Source organism: Camelina sativa, chromosome 16 (assembly GCF_030686135.1).
Source record: "Camelina sativa cultivar CO46 ecotype springtype chromosome 16, ASM3068613v1".
Classification (NCBI taxonomy): domain Eukaryota; kingdom Viridiplantae; phylum Streptophyta; class Magnoliopsida; order Brassicales; family Brassicaceae; genus Camelina; species Camelina sativa.
This window is the reverse complement of record NC_141895.1, coordinates 7,215,640-7,237,807: the sequence shown is the minus strand read 5'-3', so window position 1 is coordinate 7,237,807 and position 22,168 is coordinate 7,215,640. Positions and strand designations below refer to the sequence as shown.

At 34.2% G+C, this 22,168-nt stretch overlaps 2 protein-coding genes and 1 pseudogene across 2 annotated transcripts; 1 reads left to right on the top strand and 2 right to left on the bottom strand.

The window, feature by feature from the left end:
- Positions 1-2,820: 2,820 nt before the first annotated feature.
- Positions 2,821-5,170, bottom strand: LOC104750134 (putative cullin-like protein 2). The gene is made up of 8 exons (XM_019237713.2): positions 5,018-5,170; positions 4,333-4,472; positions 4,139-4,232; positions 3,878-4,063; positions 3,750-3,797; positions 3,461-3,664; positions 3,275-3,352; positions 2,821-3,095 (listed from the first exon to the last, which is right to left on the bottom strand). Exons 2-8 carry the CDS (start codon positions 4,452-4,454, stop codon positions 3,060-3,062), a joined length of 768 nt encoding a protein of 255 aa, XP_019093258.2. The 5' UTR covers positions 4,455-4,472; positions 5,018-5,170; the 3' UTR covers positions 2,821-3,059.
- Positions 5,171-17,298: 12,128 nt separating this feature from the next.
- LOC147925234 (uncharacterized) lies at positions 17,299-17,814 on the top strand. Its single transcript, XM_087492532.1, has one exon. It carries the CDS (start codon positions 17,299-17,301, stop codon positions 17,812-17,814), a length of 516 nt encoding a protein of 171 aa, XP_087348658.1.
- Positions 17,815-19,857: 2,043 nt separating this feature from the next.
- LOC147925233 (uncharacterized) lies at positions 19,858-20,394 on the bottom strand (annotated as a pseudogene).
- Between the last annotated feature and the right edge of the window lie 1,774 nt (positions 20,395-22,168).

Sequence of the window (22,168 nt, the reverse complement as noted above, 5' to 3'; positions counted from 1 at the left end):
ATTAATTACTATTGCTTGATGGTTGGCCTCCTCTTCTTCTCGTTCCCTTTTAAATCCTGCAATTTTGTTGATCTGTGCGAAACTTGGAACATAAGAGAAACAACACACAAGTGGGCAACAACCCGCATATTCAATGAAGTTGAGAGACCCTCCTTGATTCACAGCTTCTCCAAGACGCACTTTTCTAACTACCCATTATCTCCAATGATGTAAGCTGCATCCTCATAACGGGTCATTTCAGACTCGTCAAAGTGAATAACCACAGCTAGTTTCTTCTCCTCGTCAATGAAGAAACTGCCACCGTCATAGTGAAACTGGAAACCAGAACCATAGTTTCACGACACTGCATTGGGTTCAATCATACTTGTAACCCAAATCTCCACCTCTGATCTATCCACGCTCTGGTATAACGCAGCGAGCTTCTCGTCTCTAAGAAAAGATAAAGCTCCAGCATCGAAACGAAAGTGCTGAAACGGCAAAGGAAGAAGCAGTCCAAAGCTCTCCGTTGTAAAATCAAAGCAGATCATATAGTCTGCCATCTCTGGTATCTCTCCATCCTCTTCAAATACTATTTTTTCCTTGGCCATAAAGTAACACTACAAGAAAACAGCTTAAAACCGACAGGCATATCTGTTACTTAGCCGTCGGAAACACCCATTACCGACTAAAAACAGACAGAAATGTCCATCGGATCTAGATTGTCAGAAAAATTATTCTATCAGAAATTACTGACAGATTTTCGACATAAGTTTAACTGACGAATTTCTGGCGAAAATTTTACCGATGAATTTCCGACAGTCGTTTTACTGGTGGATTGCTGACGGCTAACGGTACAGAAATTTCTCGTTATACCGACGTATTATAAATATAAATTTTTTTGAAAAAATTAGAAAAATTAAAGTAGCAGAAATATAAAATTTAATTAAATACTAAATTATCTAAATGCTTAAATACTTAAATTCAGAAGTTTTGAAAATATATTCTAAAAACCCAAAACAAGAAATTGTTAAAAAAAACTAAAAAATGTTCCAAAAAAACATTATATACTTAACAATACTAAAAATTCATTATATACTTAACTGAAAATAAATAAAAGCAAAACTAATAAAATGTATAAAATCAATACTTAACAATATTAGAAGCCATTGTAAGAAACTAATCAAAATATATCAAAACTTTATAAAATGTATCAAAATCTTGGAATTCCTGTCCAAAGAAAAGAGAAAGAAAAAAAAACAGCAAAAAGAGCAAGGGATTGATAAAAAGAATACAATGATACCTTAGAAAATTAGGGAAAAATCAGTCCTTGGAAGTGAAAAAAGAGAGAGGAAAGGAGATGTATGAAGAATATCTTGCCCTGAAGAGAATCCATATGCCATTGATCGATATTCCCTTGGTAAGAGCTCACCTTATTTGTGCTTGAATATTGACTAATGAGATGATAATGGAGATTTCAGAGATTCCAAAGGATTGTGGGATTTGAGTATGGAATGTTGATGCTTTTCCTTGGTTAAGTATAAAAAGTAATTTCTTGAGTTAGGTAAATGAAGAATGGAAACAAGAATCATGGGGTTGAGTGAGTTCCTAGTTTTCAAATCTCTTTCACAGGTTTAACTTTTTGTTTTGCTTGAGGGCAAGCAAAGACTAAGTGTAGGGGAGTTGATATATCATAGTTTTCACGATTTTTAACCATGATATAAGTGTGATTTGTTATTATTTTTCTTTGTTTTGTAGGATGTTTTTGACTATTTTCAGGTTCTCTAGGATTTTGGCACATATGGAGCAAGATGGAGCAATTTGGATCATTTTGGAGCATTTAACCGTAGAAATCAACTTGGAGCTGATCAAGAGTGATGGTGTCGGTCGACACCCATGTAAGCCGACACATGAGCCAAGTTTCCCGAAGTTTTCCATAATTGCAACACTAGTCCCTATCATGTTTTAGGTCTTAGAAACCCTGAAGCTTTATTTTCTGCAATTTTTTAGAGAGATATCTAGAGAGCCTTGGAGAGACAAGTAAGAATTCAACCCTGTTGAGAGAAAATTTCAAACTCCCTTACTTCTTTATTCTCTTTTTATGCAATTTATTCAGTTATTTGAGTTGTGTTCTTACAATGATGTTTGAGTAGTTTGTTTGTTAGGTTCAGGGTTTTCCAAAGGATTTTTTTTTATGAATTATTTGATCTGATTATTTTATGATTCATTATCTTTGTGATCTTCATCTTTGGTTGTTTTTCATATTAATTTTTGATTGATCAGCTCGCTAGAATTAATAACCTAGGAATATAAATTGATACAAGGATATAATTGATTTCCTAATTAAACATTTGATGAGCAAAATTACTTTTTACTAAGAGATTTGATTTAATAATTTTGTGAATAAACTAAACTTGTTTTTAAAGCTGGTTTTAACCTTGAATTTTACAAAGAGATTTGGATTTTCGGGTTTTACACTTATAAAATATTTGCAGTGAGAAATGATTTATTTTCCAAAAAAGTTTGGAATTCTAAATCTGGTTTTTAATTGCTTGATTCCTATTAATTATTTGATTTAATAATCTGTAATGAGAAATTCCATAGACCTAGCTTTTTAATTCCTTGAATTTACAACCCTTTAATTTAATATTTTTTGCATTTTTGTTTTCTAAATTAAATCATTTTGTTTAGCATAATTCTAAAATTCTATAATCTATTGAGTAGTCTTGAGTCATTGTTGAATTCGACCCATAAGTACTACATTGATCTCTTAATTTGAAATAATAGTTCTACTGTTAATATGAGATTATCATTTGTTTTCTAATATCGTCATGTCCTTGGCCGTTAATCAAATTAAGCTCGACGGATAATATATTTACGCAACCGTATCTACATTATCCTGGTGTTGTATAGTATGAACTATCAGAGAAGGAAAGAAACTGAAAAAGTACTATCATAGTTTGCCTTATTAATCTCACCCAATCAGTCATAAGTTTTCTATTTTATTATTACGAAATCCAATGATCATCCACAGTTTTCTTCTTCACGCACGATGTTAATTCAAACTGTTGCCACTTTTTTTGTTAGACATAAAAGATTTTAAAGGCCTCCTGCAATGCCTACAAATTGCATTAAAAGAAGTTATATATATATGGTCATTCCAAATATATAAATATATTTTGTGTAGAAAAATAAGAAAAAGTGAACAATATAAACAAACAAGTCAATCAAAAGACCTCCCTCGTCAAAATATGATTAATTCCATATTAATGAATAAATAATATCATAATTAACAAACCTCAACTAGTTTGGGCTCAGTGCTTGAATAAAGGTAATGACTGACTCTCTCCTTCTCCTTTTTTAGACTCTGGTCACACTGCAGTATAGAAATATTGACATTAATATATATATATATATATATATATATATATATAATATTTACTTTCCTGAAATAGAATAGAATTACATATAGTCGGCGACATGCCTTAAGCAAATAATCAGAGCTAGAACACTCCTTCATCCACATTGATGCTTTGCGAGAATAGTAAGATACAGTATCTTGAAGCATGAATCTTTCAAAATCCTCATCATATTTTTCCATAGTTCCCATCCCAATCTTCGCATAGACTTCTAATACGTTTTCCACTAGCTCCCTATCAATCTGTTTGCCCTTACGTTCTTTATGAATCTGGCAAATACAAATTTCGTTAGATATAAAAAATCAAGAATCAGGTTTGACCGGAGCTTTTTCATTACGTAGTACCAATACTTACAAGTGCTAGTACAACTTCTGTGGCCGTGGACTGCATCTCACGATAAATCTGAAGTACATAGTTGCATAAACCGTTAGTAATGTTTGAGGCAGTGAAAAAATAGAAGTATAGGGATATGCATGACAAACCAGGTCGCGAAAACACGTCAAGCCAACTTCACTCAGTGATGGAATGCGTCTCCGAGGAATAAAGTATTTGTCAAGATAACCAAAGACAATGGTTAACCTTTTGACCAAAATTTTATGGTTATTCCACCTCCTGACAAGTTCTCTTAGCATATCTTCACCATGCTTCTCCCTTAAGGATGGCAACACCTAAACCACATAAAACAAATATTAAATATTTGCTTAAGCTTATAAAAAATAAGAGGAATCTCTTTTGAGACTCACAGTTTGTATAGCATAATCTTCAATCACTTCGCTATACTTCTCATAAAGCTCTGCTGAGTAATCGGGTTTATGGATGCACATTTGGTAGGCAATTCTTTAAATCACATGAGAAATCACTGTGGTAAGTAATGGTTAACAATAACATATCATAAGATTCCAAACATTACATAAGAATAATAAGATGGCCTACGTACGTGTAAAAGTAGAATAATAATGGTTCAGACTCTCCTTCTATATTTTTTATCAGCTTGATAACATCTTTTTGTACGAAGGACCATCCTTCTTCAAATGTAAATTTTGTGTGTAGTGCCAACATACTAAAATTAATCAAGATCTGTAATAAAGTAAGAACAACGAAAAATATTTCTGAGGTTATTATCTGTACTTTCGCATTGGCATTCAAAACTAAAACTAATTAGAAAACCAAAAAAAAGAACTATAAAATGTTACGGAACGCAAGAAATAATCACCAAGAGAGAAAAGACATCGGATAAAATATAAAACTATATTATTTGTTTTTCAAATTTGCGGTAAGCACATAAAACATATTTTTAAGACAAGATTTATGATTTTAATCAAAATTTTGTACATTAGTTATAGTAAAAAATCACAAACTCCTAATAAAAAATGTCTAAATAACGAAACAATAATATTGATTTACATTTAACTCTAAAAATAATCGGTATACATCAAATTAAGCAGAAAGTAATAGGATTAGGAAGAAAATAATCGAATTAGATGGAGGCTAATCGGATGACTGAGTTTTTAAAAAAATTGTTATTAATGGAAATAGAAATTATGTGTCTAGTAATTTTCCCGGATGTAATTAATTCTCTGCAGGTATTTTTAGAACATGCTAAGACCCAAGGTATCACGTACCTGAAGATTCGGAATAGTATGAATTCTATTTCACCTACTTTGATTAGCGATGCGAAATGAGAAGCTTACAAGTGAATGAGGAAATGCCTATTTATACAACATTGTTACATCTAAAAGAGCTAAGAGAATTTTCCCCCAATGGAAGCAATGGGTGCAATAATCATCCTGGGATTTTTAACATAAAAACACAATTAAATGCATTAACAAACAAAAGTAACATAAAATCTAATCCAATTTAGTTTCTACTTTATTATTTAATCTACTACTTTTAATACTTATGAATATGAAAATTAAATTATATATCATTAAAAAGTTATATACAGAATCATACATAGTAAAATTAAGTGAAATGAAATTATGAACTGAATTTAAATACATGTATTTAATCATTTATTCATATAGAGATGATTTATTTAAAAATTTGTCAAGGATATAGTATATTGTAAGAATAATTAGTAAATCCAATCAACCTTTATGATAGTTTTTCCCATTCAAAATAACTATATGAGTAAAATTCATAATTAAATCTAATAAAACTCAAATATAATAGAGAAATTGTTAGAAATACCCTTTTGTAGATATTTCTTTTCAAAAATACCTTTCAAAATATCTTCTTAACTATTCAATATTGATTAATTTTCTAATAGAAGATCCTTTATTATAAGCTTAGCTATTGATAAAATTTAATTTTCTTTTTGGAGTTTGTATTTCTCGTTTTTTTTAAAGATTTTGAGAACCTGAAAGCTTTTTGAGGGCTCACGTAATAAGAACTTCATCTATGTTAGTGATAGGTTGAATGATAGGGTGAATGGTTGGTCCACAAAATATTTAACAAATGATGGAAAGGAAATTTTGATTAAATCAGTTGTTCTATCTCTTACAAGTTACAACCTATGTAATATCAGCAAGACATTTAAGCCATATCGGTTAGTATGGCATCATTCAAAGTCCGAGAAATATTAAGTGAAGTTGGGTTATGGGTTGGCGAGGGAGATGGTGGAAGAGGTTGAATGTGGCCCAACATGCACTGCTTTGAGCCCATACTTGGAATCGCCACGTTCTACCGAAAATTAAGCATTTCTTTTGATAAATTGAATCTTTCACTCTTCCAATGACGGATCGATTAGCTAATCGCAGTGTTCAGTGTGGTACCTGGTGTAAGAGATATGATTCAGCAAGTGAGACAATTAACCATGTTCATTTCGAGTGTTTATGCTCATGTAAAGTTTGAGAGATGTCTCCGATTCAGGTTTCACAAGAAGGTTTTCCTTACGAGTCAATGTTTATGAATTTTGATTGTACCTTGTTGAAACAACCCCACCCTTTTTAAAAAAAAATTATATAATTAAGAATTCGTACTATTTAATTAACCCAACAAAATACACATCAATAACATAACCAAAAATACACAGTCAAGACCCTAGATCATCTTCCTCCTCATCACCATGATTTCACGTCACATACCTACATACCACAAAATACAATTGAGATGCGTGAGTATTATCACAAATACTCAGTGAGGCAATCCTCCCATATAATGGGCTATACACACAAGAAATTGAGAATTTAATGACCATCACACAACAAAAACACAATCAAACCAGGAAACAAGTACCAGCCACCTGCTGAGAGGTTGGTGTCGATCGACACACTACTTGTGTCGATTGACACTGATAGAGGTTGCGTCGAACGACACACACTTTGTGTCGATCAACGCATGCTCGACATTTCGCAGAAACCCTAATTTACAACGACCGACACCCTCACATGACATCGATCAATGCTCGTAGGTTTTATCGTGCCATCCTCACACTTGCGTCGACCGACACACGCCTTCCATCTACCGACACACGCCTTGCATCGACCGACACATGCCTGCATCGATCGAGGCAACTGTCAAGCATTGTTCTTCTCTTGAGAGAGAAACGTGAGTTCGGAAAGAGGAAAAGAGGAAGAAGAAGATATAAACAACATCGTTTTAGTCAAAAGAAACTCTTTCTTTTATTTCTCAAAACGACGTCGTTTCATATGTGGCCTCCACATATGCATCCATTAACGGTCTATTAACACCGTTACGGCTTGTGTATGTTTTAACACAATTTTACAAGTTGGAGTAGTGAATTTGAATTTTATTCTACTAAATGTATGGAATTGCCTAATATTAAAACTGGGGTAGGAATTGAACATACCCCCTTAGTTGGGGTATGACATTACCGATTTTCCAATCTCCTCCTCCAAACGTACCAAGTCCAAAAAAAATCCAAATAGGAGACTCAGAGAGCCACATGAACCACGAAAATAACCCAAAAAACAAAGGAATCAACCAAACAACACATAAACACGGAAAATCACGTAATATCAAGGTTTGATTTGCCATATTCATGCACTAACCTTTACAACAAGAAGATTCTACAAAAAATCGATTTTTAAATGACAACCCGTCCTGTGGACCCCAATAACCCCTCCCCCCGCTAGTTTGCCCCTATAGACCCCAAGCTTGTCCTGCAGGTCAATTGGCACTACAAGAAAACAGGCGTTTAGCGACTCCAATAATCGTAGCTAAACAGTCGCAAAAACCTACTTTGCGACTACTACGCGACTATTTCAGATGGTCGCTAATAAATGGTCGCAAAATTTAGGTGTCTCAAGATGGTCGCAAATTTACGACGGGATTATGACTACCGTTATATAGTCGCCAATAAGCAACTCTTTACAGACTCTTTATATTAGGAAGCTTCAGTCGTCAATAATTCATTAAACATAAAGACTAGCTTAATCATTGTATTAACCAAAAAGATCATCCTAAAGCAAAAACAAGTAAAAAAGTCTCAAACAAGCAATTCATGTTTTTTTAGAAAAGACAATGTTTAGAGTTGGAGTAAGTGGAGAAAGGGAATGTGGTGGCTGGTGTTGTGTCTAACTCGGTTGCTGCTGAGTACCTGACATGGTGGCTGGTGGTATGATGTCTTCTGGTGTGGAGTCTTCAGGTGCGGTTCCTGGTACAGTTGGTCGCAAGGAAGCCATAAAAGTTGCAAATCCTGGATCTTTATCTTTCATGTAGCTGACAAGGTTATCGGTCTTCATTTGAGATTCTTGATGCTCCTTATCACATCGAGCATTCTCAACATCTAGATGAGCTATCTTGCGGCGAATTTGTTCTTGAAGCTTGAGAAGTGTTGGTGTTGATGGAGAAGATTCTGTATAGCTTTCTTTCCTTTTCCCTTTCCTAAGCGTCTCAACAAGAGATCCAAGGCCAAAAAAGTTTTCCTTATCATCTGTTTGAGTACACTAAAACAAAGAAAAACATCAAGGCTAGAAACAAGTCTTAAGAAATCAAAATGCTCAGCAAATAAAGAAACCATGCGGATTAAGAAAACTAAAATATGGATTAAGAAAGGAAAATACTCATTCTTTTCATCAAAATAAAGAAAATTACCATTAAGAATAATCATACACACTCAACAAAATAAAGAAACTAAAGAGTTACCTTAAGAAAGATTTCATTATTTTCATCAATGTTGAGAGTACGATGAGTTGAACGTTCAGAAGAATTCCCTAAATTTTCTGGACCATCATCCTCCACTTCACACAGTCTCTCCTCTAATATTTTCTCATAAGTCTCAGCTACTTGTTTAGCTTTTTGATCAACAAACGATCCGTCAGCTCGAGTATGTGTCTTCATGAACACTTCACCAAATGATACCGGATGGCCCAATTCTTCTTCCTACAAAGAAATTGTGAAATAGTAAAATCATGGAAACAATGTGTTTAGGGTGTTAAAATCATGGAAGCAAGATGTTTAGGGTGTTAAAATCATGGAAGCAATGTTAAATTACCATTTCTTGATGAATTTGCACATATGATTTCTGACCGGCAAGGTGTTTGTGGACTCGAAGACCACCACGATTGGAAATTCTGCACTGCGAGGCATTTGAGCTCCTCTCCATTACATCAGGTTCGTTCCAATGATCACACATCTCAGCCCACAGTTCTGCACTGGTAATCCAAACAGGTTGTTTACCACTGCTTTTAGTTTGACTAACAATGTCTTTCAATCGTTTCTTGGCTATCTTTAAGAACCCCTCTCTAACAAGCTCAGTACTCCCAGTATCCCAATAGAGCTTCCGCTACATATTACAATTGAGTTAAGTTAGTGATGATACTAAGTCAGTTATAAGAGATAATAAAACTTTGCAAGCTATAAGACATTATTGCAAATGTCCTGAAATATCTCTCTTGAATGGGTTTAGGAGTAACCTTCCAGCTGTAGTAAGGACCATGGAATTTCCTTCTAAATATTCCAGCAATCACCCGAGAAATTTTTCCTTTGTGTCTGTTAAACCTGTCACAAAACAAACACATTCAGTCTTAACCACAATCAGTCTTAACCAATACAAATTAACACAATCAGTCCTAACCACAATCAGTCTTAACCAATACAAATTAACACAATCAGTCTTAACCAAACAATCAAACACAACCTCTAACTTAATCAACACAACAATCAATCTCAACCTACCACTAAGAGCAAAACAAACAATCTCAAACTCAATCTCAAAAGAAAACAAACAATCTCAATCAGTCTTAACCAAACAATCAAACACAACCTCTAACTTAATAAACAAAACAATCAATCTCAACCTACCACTAAGCGCAAAGAGAACAATCTCAATCTCAATCTCAAAACAAAACAAACAATCTCAATCTCAATCAAACACAACCTCTAACTAAATCAAACAAAGCAGTCTTTCACTGAACTTAATCAAACAAAAACAGAGTCTCAACCTAACACTAAGAGCAAAGAGAAATTACCATAGAGTCTCAACGCTGGGGATGGGATCGACAGACAGAACTGGGAGATGTTGTCAGCCTGGAAGAGCTAGCATAACATCTAACAAAGCTTGGTAGCTTCTTCAGCTGGATTAGGATTAGGGTTTTCTTCTTCGGGAAGATTGGGATTAGGGTTTTCTTCTTCGTAATCCTCTTCCATGTTTGGGTCTCGTTGTTCTTGTATGTGTGAAGTAAAAAGAAGCGGTGGTTGAGGAGCAAGAAGCGGTGGTTGAGAACCAACCCGCGGTGATTGAGAAGCAACCCGCGGTGATGGAGAAGCAACCTGCGGTGGTGGAGCAGGAGGCGATTGTTGTGTCCTCGGCGGAAACTGTGACGGCATAGTTCTATTTGAATTAGTCACAGAATGAGAGGTTGATCGATTGGATGAGTGAGACGACGTTCCGACACCACTTCGACCTCCGCGTGAAGTCGCACCATTGGAGGCCCGATTAACTTCGGCAGAACTGGGTTCCCTTGTACTCGCACCATTGTAAACCCTATCGCCTCCAGCGGATCTGCCTCCGCGACCCCTAACACCTCCAGCGGATTTGCTCCGCGACCTCTACCAGCCATTAGAGAGACTTGAGAAAGAGGAGAGATTTGATCGATTTCAGAGGACAAGAGGAGATATTCGAGAGGAGAAAGAAGAGAGATTTGAGAGGTTTTCGACACTTAGTCAAAAAATAGAAAGAGATAAAAACAAAGAGGAGTCGCAAAGTAGTTGCAAAAGAGACACATACTAAAAACAAAGGGGGAATATTACACGCCTAAACCTTGGCAAAAAATAATAAAATAGACAACTATCTAATAGAGTTGCACAGTGGTCGCAAAATAAGTTGCACAGTAATCGCAAAGTTAATAGCAAGTTAGTCGCAAATTGCTCGAGTCGCAAAATTAGTAACAAGGCAGTCGCAAATTGTTACCGTATTGTGACTCTCCGACTTTAGTCACCATACAAATTTTTGGAATGTATCATTTTTGACCATTTCTATTGATATCAATCAACAATATGGACTCATGATTGTCTTATAGAGTATATGAAATAGATTATGACCTTTAAATATTGTTTTCATATCTTTGTTTTGCAATTTTCATAAAATTACATACCTTTTTATGAAATAACATGTAACTCTTTACAATGATTTACATGTGTCTAAATAATGAAATGGAAAGCTTTGACAAAGTTTATATGACTGATATTGATCAATTCAAATTGGAAATGTGGATAGAAACATGTTAACATTTCTCTAATGTGAAATTTCAAATTCAAATAATCGAGAGTTGCTAGGGAGTCGCAAAACATTATCTAATTCAGGTGTTAGACGCTAAACAGTCACAAAATAAGTTGCAAATAAGTCGCACATGTGGTAGCACGTTCGTCGCAAAAAATAGGAGTTAGCAAGTTATCGATAAATAAACTTGTGACTCTCTGTTTTTTTATAAAATAATGTCACTGAACAGTCTCAAATTGCGATTGTTTTGTGACTATATGTTTTCCGTCGTAAATGTGCGCCGATTTTGCTTCTTCTGTAACTTTGGTCGGTAAACAGTCGTAAATGAATCGCTAAGTGGTCGCTCTTTTTTGCGACTGAATAAAGAGTCACAAGTGGTAGTCACTAAACGCAGGTTTTCTTGTAGTGTGGTGACAGTTTGTCTTGTGGGAAGGTTGTTAAAGGGTGGATACCAGGGTTCGAGGGACGCTTGGTGCACCAATAACCTACTGGTGGATTTGGATATCCACAGTGAGGGGTTATGATCGATGCCCTGCAGAGCCAGCTTGGGGTCCGTTGGGGAGGCTAGCGGTGGGCTGGTGGGGTCCGTGGGACGGGTTGTCACACTATATGTCTAATCCGATTATTTTTTGTCCAATCTGATTATTTTCTGCTTAATTTTGTGTCTACTGATAAATTTTAGAGCCATATGTAAATCAGTTTTTTTTGTTATTTAAATATTTGGGTTGGGAGTTTGTGGTGTTTTACAACAACAAATGTACAAACTTTTAATGAGAACCATAAAATTTTGGCTTAAAAATACGTTTTTATGTGTTTGCCGGAATTTTGAAAACAATACTATAGTATTTATGAAGTTTTTTTTTTATTAACATGTATAAAACTATACATATATCTAAATACCTAATACAATATATTTTTATATTATTATTAATTTAATAAAATAGTCTTAAAATTAGTCCCCAACTAGTTTTTGTTTTATCTCGAATTTTTTCGTTAGGTGCAAGGTCCACCTCCTAAGCCCAACGCCTAATAATTTTTGAAACAAGCTCTTAGTTAAGAAGATATTTTGAATAAGGTTCTACATTGATGAATTTCAAAGATTGTATCATGCTCTCGGATCGTTTTCTTTCAAATTTGTGGTTCTTTCTCTCTTGGTGATTATTTCTTGCGTTATCACAATGGATGCCTAACATTTTGTAGTTGTTCTTTTGATTTTCTAATTAGTTTTAAATGCCGATGCGTAAGTATTGATAATAACCTCTAATTAGTTGTGCTTTAGTATACAGTTTAAATTATTTTAGAAGAAGGATGAGATTACATTTGAGGAAGGATGGTCCTACATACAAAAAGGTCTTACGAAGCTGATTAGAAATCTTGAAGGAGAGTATGAACCACCATTTGAAACTCAGAAACTTATTGACATTTACACGTACGTAGATCATCTTATTATTCTTTTGTAATGTTTGGAATCTTATGATATGTTATTGTTAACCATTGCGTACGGTTACTTAACAAAGTGATTTCTTATGTAATTTAAAGAATTGCCTACAATATGTGCAACCATAAACCTGATTACTCAGCAGAGGCACAGCTATATGATAAGTACGGCGAAGTGATTGAAGATTATGCTAAACAAACAGTGAGTATAATCTTCTAAGTTATTATAAACTTAAGCAATGAATTAGTAGTTTTGTCTTATGTGTGGTATTGTCGTGCCTAGCATGTAATAAAAAGGGCAATAGCCCTAGACACTACAAGAAAACAAGGAATCAGTCAGTCACTGTGAGAATAGTCGCTTAATAGTCGTTAAATGAAGATATGCGACTATTTAACGACTAATGACTGTTGTAGCTAATACTTTGTCGCTAAACCAGATAGTTGGTAAATAGTCGTTATTTAGCGACTATTTTGTGATTAATACACGTTGTCGTGCCGTTGTCGGCTTATAGTCGTTAAATAGTTACTAAAGTTGGTGACCCATTAACGACTATTTTGTGACTATGTAAGCAATATTCGTTTAATAGTCGGATAATTTAACGACTAATAACCTACTATTTTATGATTGAATGTCGTGTATAAAACTTGCTAGATGTTAGTCAGACATTAGTCGTTTATTATCTGCGACTATGTTCCGTCTATTTTACGACTGTTTTACGACTAATTAGCGACTAAATAGTTTTGTAAAATAACATATTGTATTTGTTTTTTCGTTTTCCTATCCTCATTTTAATTGAATTACAAACCAATATATAGAAAACCTAAAACTATAATACACACAATTAGAAAATCAAGTGAAACTGACATTATAAACAAGTCCACCATCGAATTGAAACAAGAGTTTAAACAAATCCACCATCGAACTAAAAAACCACAATATACATAAGTCCAAAATAGAATTCAAACCAAAAACAAAGAAAGATTGTTGATCATGGAGCTGTTGATGGAAGATTGCTTAAGAGAGGATCCTCCTCAGATGTTTCAGCTGTTTCAGAGACCATAAAATCCAGGAAGGCTGGATTACTCTCCCTTCCCAATTCCTCTTCCTGCAGTGTTACAAATTAAAGATTGGTTATGATAGTGTTTTAAGTTAGAAATGAGATAAATGTATTACAGAAATTAGAAATGACTTAGTACCAGATCGTCTTGGATTTCTCTATATGACTTAGGGCCTGCTAAGTGGATGTGAGGACCGAGACCATTACGGTCAGACATACGACACTTGGAGTAGGTGACACTCCTTTGCTGTTGTTCTTCAGTATCCCAGTTTTCAACCATCTCTTTCCAGAGATCATCGCCAATCCATGTCGGTTGAACTCGACTAGTCCTTACATCACTAACCATTCCCTTCATCCGCCGGTTATAGATGGTGTTGAAATGTTGTTGAACAGTTCCTGTTATCAAAGGATCCCAGGTGTGAGTTTTCTACAAAACAAAGAGAGAATTATGTTAGTTTTCATCCATGAAAAACAGAAAACATGTAGCAAACAAGTAAGGAGTTCTGTCAAAGACTGCATTGTGTCATCGTGGATTTGAGGTTGAGGCTCGTAGTTGTTGCCTTGAGAAGACGGTTGATTATGACCATGAGACTGAGGTGGAGACCGCGGATGATCCTCCGGTTGATCCTGTGGATTGTTCTGAACTTCAGGTGTCGAAAAATGTGGCTGGGGAAGTCGATTGACAAAGTTTTGGAAAAGCGTCTGTGGCGGTGGGAAGTTCCGGAAATGGGGTGTTGTCTGTTGGGGGTTAACACGTTGTTGCTCTTGGGGTGTGTGCGGCGGAGGAATTGGAGCCGCCAGCGTAAAATTGTATTGCGGAGGAAGAGGATTGGTTCTTCTTACGGCTGCGGATGGGTTAGAGGGTCGAGCTCTCTGAGAAAGGTTGGGTGCAACCTTTCTCTTTTTCAACTTCTTAACCGCAGGATTAGAAGACATCGAATGATTATGAGAAAGAAGATGGGTTAGAAATAAGATCTAGGGTTAAGAAGATCGAAGAAGGAGATGGGTTAGAGGGCGTTTAGGTTAAGGTTAAGATCGAGATCGAAGAAAGAAGATGGGTTAGAAATAAGATTTAGGTTTAGAAGGAGGAAGAAATCGAAGACGTGTGAAGGAGGAAGAAATCAGAGAAAGAAGAAATCGGAGATGGAGATGGAGTCGGCGTTTAGGTTTAGAATGAAAGAAGAAAGAAGTAGGTTTAGAATCGGAGTCGGGTAATAAAGAATTTGGGCTTTTATGGGTTTTAGGCTTTTTGGCCTAATAATATTTTCGGTTTTACAGGATATAATTTAAACATATTGGTACAAATCTCAAAAGAGAAAGTAGCTGAGATGGTTAATGTACTCTGAATAGAGTCTTCAGACTCAGGTTCAAGTAACCTTAATGGTAATATTTTTTTTTTCTTCTACTAAAATAAGATTTTGTAAACAGGTCTAATCAAATATATTGAAAACAGCTAATAATTTAATGTAGTTTGTAAATGCACATTACATATAAATTAAAGTACATAATTTTCTATTACATATATAGCTTAAAGCACCAATATGAAAATTAGATACTTTAAAATGTGTAATAATATCCAAAACCTTATATAAAAATTTACCCTTTATATTGCACTAAATAATATAAATGAGTTTTAGTGATCATATTGGAAGAAAAAAAATTATGTTTTATTGGGCATTATAAAAAAACAATATGTTATGGGTTTTCCAAAAACTCATATGATCTTCACATGTCTCAAATCTTTCTAAAACAAAAATAGAAATATAAAAAAAAATTAAAATTCTAAGTTAGTAACTCATATGATCAACAAGTATTTACGACTATATTCAGAGACTACATCAATTAGTCGCTAAAATAGCGACTATTTGGGGACAATATTTTCAACTTCTTAGTTTCGTCACTATTTAGCCGCTATTTACCGACAAATTTAAAGACTATATCATTTTGTCGCAATTTAACGACTACTAAACGACTAATTTCGTTTTGTCACTAAGCGGTCGCTATGTAGTAGCTATATAGTGGCTCATTTTGGTGACAACTGGTTTAGTCGCCAAACGTAGTCGGAAATATCAAGTTTTATTGTAGTGAGACCACCAAAAAAATATTATACATAGTAGGCCACATTTTTTGTATAAATTATTTGTATTTTTCTTTTAAACCATTATAAATACATTAAAATTATAATTTTCTTGAATATCATTCCTATAAATGTTTTAAAATGTTTGAAAATTATATTTATTAAAGAAATGTAATAAAATTTCCAATGATAATTCTAAATATAAAATAATACACATACTTAAATAAAATAAAATAAACTAATACTAAATTTTTTTTTATATATATATAAAAATCTGCCCTAGACCTCCATAAGTCTAGGCACAGCACTGTTTAGGTGTTGCCATCCTTTACGGAGAAGCATGGTGAAAATATGCTAAGAGAACTTGTTAGGAGGTGGAAGAACCATAAAATTTGGTCAAAAGGTTAACCTTGGCCTTCCGTCCCACTTTATTTCTCGGAGAGGTATTCCATCACTGAGTAAAGTTGGTTTGTCATGCATGTTCCTATAACTTCTATTTTTCCAGTCCCTCGAAAGTATTTTGTAATGGTCTCTACTTCAGTTTTATCGTGAGATGAAGTCCACGACCACAAAATTTGTACTAGCACTTGTAAGTATTAATATTATGTAATGAAAAAGCTCCGGTCAAATAAAACATAAAGAAAATGGCGATTTGCTATCGATGGCGACGGTAATGGCGATTAGAGATTTAGGATTTGAGACGCACTGTCTCAGTGTGTGTGAGGGACGGAGGGATTGCCCTTCGTGTACTCATACTGAGATTGGGGATTGGGGATGGATCGGAAATCTGTCTTTGATCTTGGTGTGGTTCCCTTTCGCTTCACGTGATTCTATTTCCCGATTAGGAAGTTTGATTCGGTCGGATCTTTGTTGGCTGTTTCTAATTGATTCAATGGGAGTTATTATTGGGATCAACAGGATTTGGGTATCATTTGTGTGGAGGTTGGCTGTGTTGCCATCGTGTCGAGATCTCCATATCTCTACGATTGAGGCTTCGATCGAGTATATCAAGGGGAGGATTTGGTGGTATGGTATTTATTGTTGGTGTTCCCGTTTCTTTTTATGGTTCTTTGACTGCAAATCTTTCCATATTCTGCAGTAGTGTTTATGGGATTTCGTTTGGTTGTTTTTGGAAATTTGGGTCTGGCATATATCGAGTATCTCCGATTGATTGGTGGTTTATTCAAGGGGTATATATCCGTTGGCATGGATTGTTTCTACTCACATATTCTCGATCTCACACTTACATATCATTTGGCGAGTTGTTTGCCATCCAGAGTGGTGTGAAGTTTGGTCTTGCGTGCTCTTCTCGCTGGTCTGCTTTTTGACTGCTTTGTTGGAGGTTCACCATGGCTCAATTGCCCCTTAACAAAGGCAAAGCATCGTTGGTTCGCACTGAAATAGTGAAAATTGCTAACTCTGTTCTCACGCAGAGGATCCAACAGTTCTCACTGATCTTGGTGGGCATTTGATGAATCCAGGTGTTCAAAGAATGGAGTCTTTGGTGGCTAACTTGCATAAGATATGGAAGCTAGAGGACAAAGTGGTGGGAGCTGATATGGGGCAAGGTCTCTTCCAGTTTAATTTTGATGCAGAGAGTATATGCAGTCGGTCTGGCTGAACTGTCCATACCACTTTGATGGATGGATGGTTTCCTTGGTGACGTGGGAACGTTCAATTTGGAAGGATAGAAATAAAAAAGTGTTTCAGGGAATAGAAGCAGAGCCAACTGATATTTTAGGTCAGGCGGTTAATGATAAATTACTCTGGGAGGAGGCCAAATCTTTCTCTGAGAGATATCTGGAATCTTCGCCAATGCTGGAGGACATGGCTCCTCTACCTCGTTGTCAGGTAGATGGATTCTGGAAAGGCTTGGATCCTTTTGAGGGTTTGGGTTGGTGGTATTGTATTAGTGAGGAAACGACACTACTCCTGGGAGCACGGAGTCATAGACACAACCCTACCTCTTTGTACGCGGAGTTACAAGCTTTGATTTGGGCTATGGATTCCTTTCTAGCGGCTGGAATCAATTGTCAAGCTTTCGAGACGGATTGTGCAGAGTTAGTCGCGATGGTGCAGACGCCTGATGATTGGCCCGCGTTCTCGAATCTGCCGATGATTTCTCTTCGCTCAGACTTTCCTTCCCTTCCTCGTGATCTTTAATTTCTGAAATTTCTATTGTAAACTCTAATCCTCTTGTTTGGGCAACCAATTTTGGAATTCTTTTTTAATTTAATTTAATGTTTGGTCGAAAAAAAAAAAGCTCTCGTCAAACATGATTCTTGATTTTTATATCTAATGAAATTGGTATTTGCCAGATTCATAAAGAACTGTGAGGGCGAACAGATTGATAGGTAATTAGTGGAAAACGTATTAGAAGTGTACGGAGGGAATAGGATGGGAATTCTATAGAAAGATATGTATAAAGAAACTTCTACAGTAGAACCTCTATAAATTAATACTGTTTAAAATAATAATCGCTAGAAATTAATATATTTTTTGGTCCCAAGTTCGATTAGTGTAATTTTGGACACAATTCCATAAAATAATAAGAGAATAATTTTTTTTTAAATCCTTTATAAAGATATGGTCTCATCAATAATATAAATTAATAATTATATAAAATTATCAAAATATATGTATTTACACACTAATTTTTGTTAGAGTTCATTTCTAATATATTTACTATACAAAAACTTTGAGTATTCTCTTTAAAATAAAATAATCATTATTTTTACTTTATAAAAAAGATTAGTTTAATAATTCAATCTTATTTTTTTTTAACAGTTTTCTTTTGAAAAAAATTTACGAAATTAAGAAAGTCTCTCTATGAATAATTATAAATTTATTGATAAATTAAAATCTATGTAAATTAATAAATTTTCATGGTCCCAGCTTTATTATTTTATAGAGGTTTTACTGTATTAGAAAATTAATCAATATTGAATAGTTAAGAATATATTTTGAAATGTATATTTTAATAAAAGATATCTACAAAAGGATATTTCTAACAATTTCTCTATGGTTTAGTTTTATTAGATTTAATCATGAATTTTATGCATATAGTTATTTTGAATGGGAAAAAAGCATAAAGGTTAATTGGATTTACTAATTATTCTTACAATATACTATATCCTTGACACATTTTTAAATAAATCATTTCTATATAAATAAATGATTAAATACATGTATTTAAAATTCATTTCACTTAATTTAACTATGTATGATTCTGTATATAATTTTTTAATGATATATAATTTAAATTTCATATTCATAAGTATTTAAAGTAGTAGATTAAATCATAAAGTGGAAACTAAATTGTTGTTACTTTTGTTTGTTAATGCATTTAATTGTGTTTTCATGTAAGAAAATCCCATTGGGGGAAAATTCTCGTAGCTCTTTTAGATGTAACAACGTTGTATAAATAGGCGTTTCCTCATTCGCTTGTAAGCTTCTCATTTCGCATCGCTAATCGAAGTAGGTGAAATAGAATTCACACTATTCAGAATCTTCAGGTACGTGATACCTTGGGTCTTAGCATGTTCTAAAAATACCTGCAGATAACCAATTACATCCGGCAAAATTATTAGGCACGTCATTTCTATCTCGAATAATAATAAATCCTTTTAAAAAATCAGTCATTTGCTTACCATCCGTCTAATCCGATTATTTTCCACCTAATCATATTATTTTCCGCTTAATTTTATGTATACCGATTAATCTTATTATGTAGTGCCAAATGTAAATCAATATTCTTGTTTCGTTATTTAGACTTTTTTATTAGGAGTTTGTGATTTTTTACTTTAACTAATGTACAAACTTTTGATAAAAATCATAAAATCGTGTCTTAAAAATATAATTTATTTTCTTATCGCAAATTGGAAAAACAAATATTATAGTTTTATATTTTATTTGATGTCTTTCTATTAGTGCGGATAAAACTATACATATATTTAAACCTAATTTTATTTTATTATTAATTTAAGAAAATAGTCATAAAATTAGTCGGAGACTATTTTTTTTTAAATATTTGATGTTCTCGCTAGATGCTAAACCCAACCTTAACTCTCGTAAGTAGGCCCAGAACCGTGCCTAGCATTATACGGACCGGAAGCGGTCTTTAGAAGAAAGGCCTAAATTTTTTTTATTCAAATGATAACCAACATAATCTGGAAAAAAAACAAGCGTAGAACCCAAATCTTAATTCTAAAACATAACTTTTCTTCCCTTCTATGCTACAAAATCGTTAACCAAACTCTCGAAGTCAACACTCTTAACCAGCTCCCTTTCGATAGACAAAATAACCAAGTCGCTTAGTCTTTCTTGTGACATACTCGAACAAAGATAAGATTTTATCAACTTCAGCTTTGAAAAGCTTCTCTCAGCAGATGCAACTGAAACTGGAATCATGATCAATATTCGATAAGTGATCCATGCATTAGGATAACAATCTTCAACCTGTTTCAAGAAGTCTAACACTTGAATTGGCCTCTTAGTTCCTGCTGGTAAAGCTTCTCTTATAATCTTTAGTTCACAGAACAAATCATTACCAACAATATCCAAAAGTTTCCCATGAGTTAGAGACTTCTCAAGATTAGTACAAGATGCCATCAAACTTTCCTCGCTCGCTGACTGCAATTTCTTCAAATCAAATAAAAAGCCAAATATTTGTTCATACCTCTCAAATTGTTCAAATCTTTTCTTAAGCGAGCATAAAGCTTGGTCCATAATATGGATGAAGTAATCAACTGTGAAGCTCTCCTCTGGTGATAAAACCACACTTACTGCAACTCTCTCTGATTCTTCACCATAATTTCTTTTTCTTATAATGACTCGCTTTGCTTTTTCGGGAAATACTGCCTCAATCTCCATCAAACCTGCAATTTCTTTAGCTTCCAACTTTGCTTTCTCAAAACCTGAGTCTCTGTACTTTTGAAAATAAGAAACCATCCCTTTCAACTGAGAGATAGCAACATCTATGTTCATATCCACGGATTGCAAACTCTTACTAACAATGTTCACAGTAGAAAGAAGATTATACCAAATAACCATGGAAACCAAGAACTGAAAGCTTCCAATTCCATGTGTTTCACTTATTGCAAGACATTCAGCTTCACTTTGTTCTTTCGGATCATGACTATTCTCAGCAATGTAAACTAAAGCATCCATGATTTTGGGAGCTTGAAAGCGTATTGCCTTAACAATTTCAACATGACTCTCCCATCGAGTATGTGACAAAGACTTAAGTGTTAGACCTCCCAACTTATCCTCAAATATTTTCAATCGCTTGTTTGAAGATGTAAAGAAACAATAAATTCGCTGAATGATTCCAAAAAATGATACTGCCTTTGGAGAAGTGTTTGCCCTATCACAAAGTGCAAGATTAAGATTGTGGCAACCACAAGGTGTGTAAAACGCCCTTGGATTGATCTCAAGTAACATTTTCTGCACTCCTTTATGTTTTCCCTTCATGTTTGAGCCATTATCATAACCTTGACCCCTAGCATCATGTTTAACCCAAAAGCAGCCAAGACATATTAAAGCTCACAGAAAAGTCCTTCTCCAGATGTATCATCAACTTTCAAAAATGTCAAGAAAAATTCTTCTACCGTAGTTGAAGTGGCTGAGACATCTACGCAACGAATTACGACAGTCATTTGTTCATGATGGCTAATATCTGGAGTGCAATCAAGGATCACAGAGAAGTACTTAGCATCCTGGATTTTTTTGATAATCTGAGCCCGACATGATCATCAAAAGAGGAAGTTTACCATATCTTCAATCCGAGATTTAAGGAAAATAGACTTATCTTGTAATCAATGCATTCATATAAATAGAAGGATATCTCCTCTTTGTAAAGCATCCAGCAATTAAGACAAGAACCCTAATTCTTCTTTGTTCTTGAGTAAACCCTACCTTCTTCTTCAAGAAATTATAACCCCTCTTTATTTTCTAGCTTAAATCAATTGTTTTAGAGAGAGTTCTTAAGTGAATTTGTTCCCCACTCAAACAAATTCATTGTGTGAATTCTAGATTCAACAGATTTTAGTTTTTGAATTAATTAATCATAGCTTATTTTTGAAAAGACCATATATGCACATAGTTTTTGGCTTTCTTATTCTTGCTTTTCCCATATTACTGACAATAGTAATTTTAATGCATTGTAGGCCGTGAAAAAGGCATTTGATGATGTGCACATCTGGAATGCATTAAGACTCTCACTTTGGAAATTAGCTATTATTTTGTTTTGTTCTTTCTCTTGAAAACAAACTTATATAAAACCGCTATTATTTTTTTGAATCTAATTTAACATTTTAAAATGTTTAAAATAAAATAAAAAGCCAAAAAAGAGGCATTTGATGAAATCTTAATGAAGGATGGTGCAAGTGAGAAGCTTGCTTAAGTTATAAAAGTATTTAAGATATATAAGTTTAATTCATGAAGTAATTTTTTTCTTTTTTTCATATCGTTAATGTTTAGGCTACAAAGTAAATTTCTTTCAATTCAATATGATTAT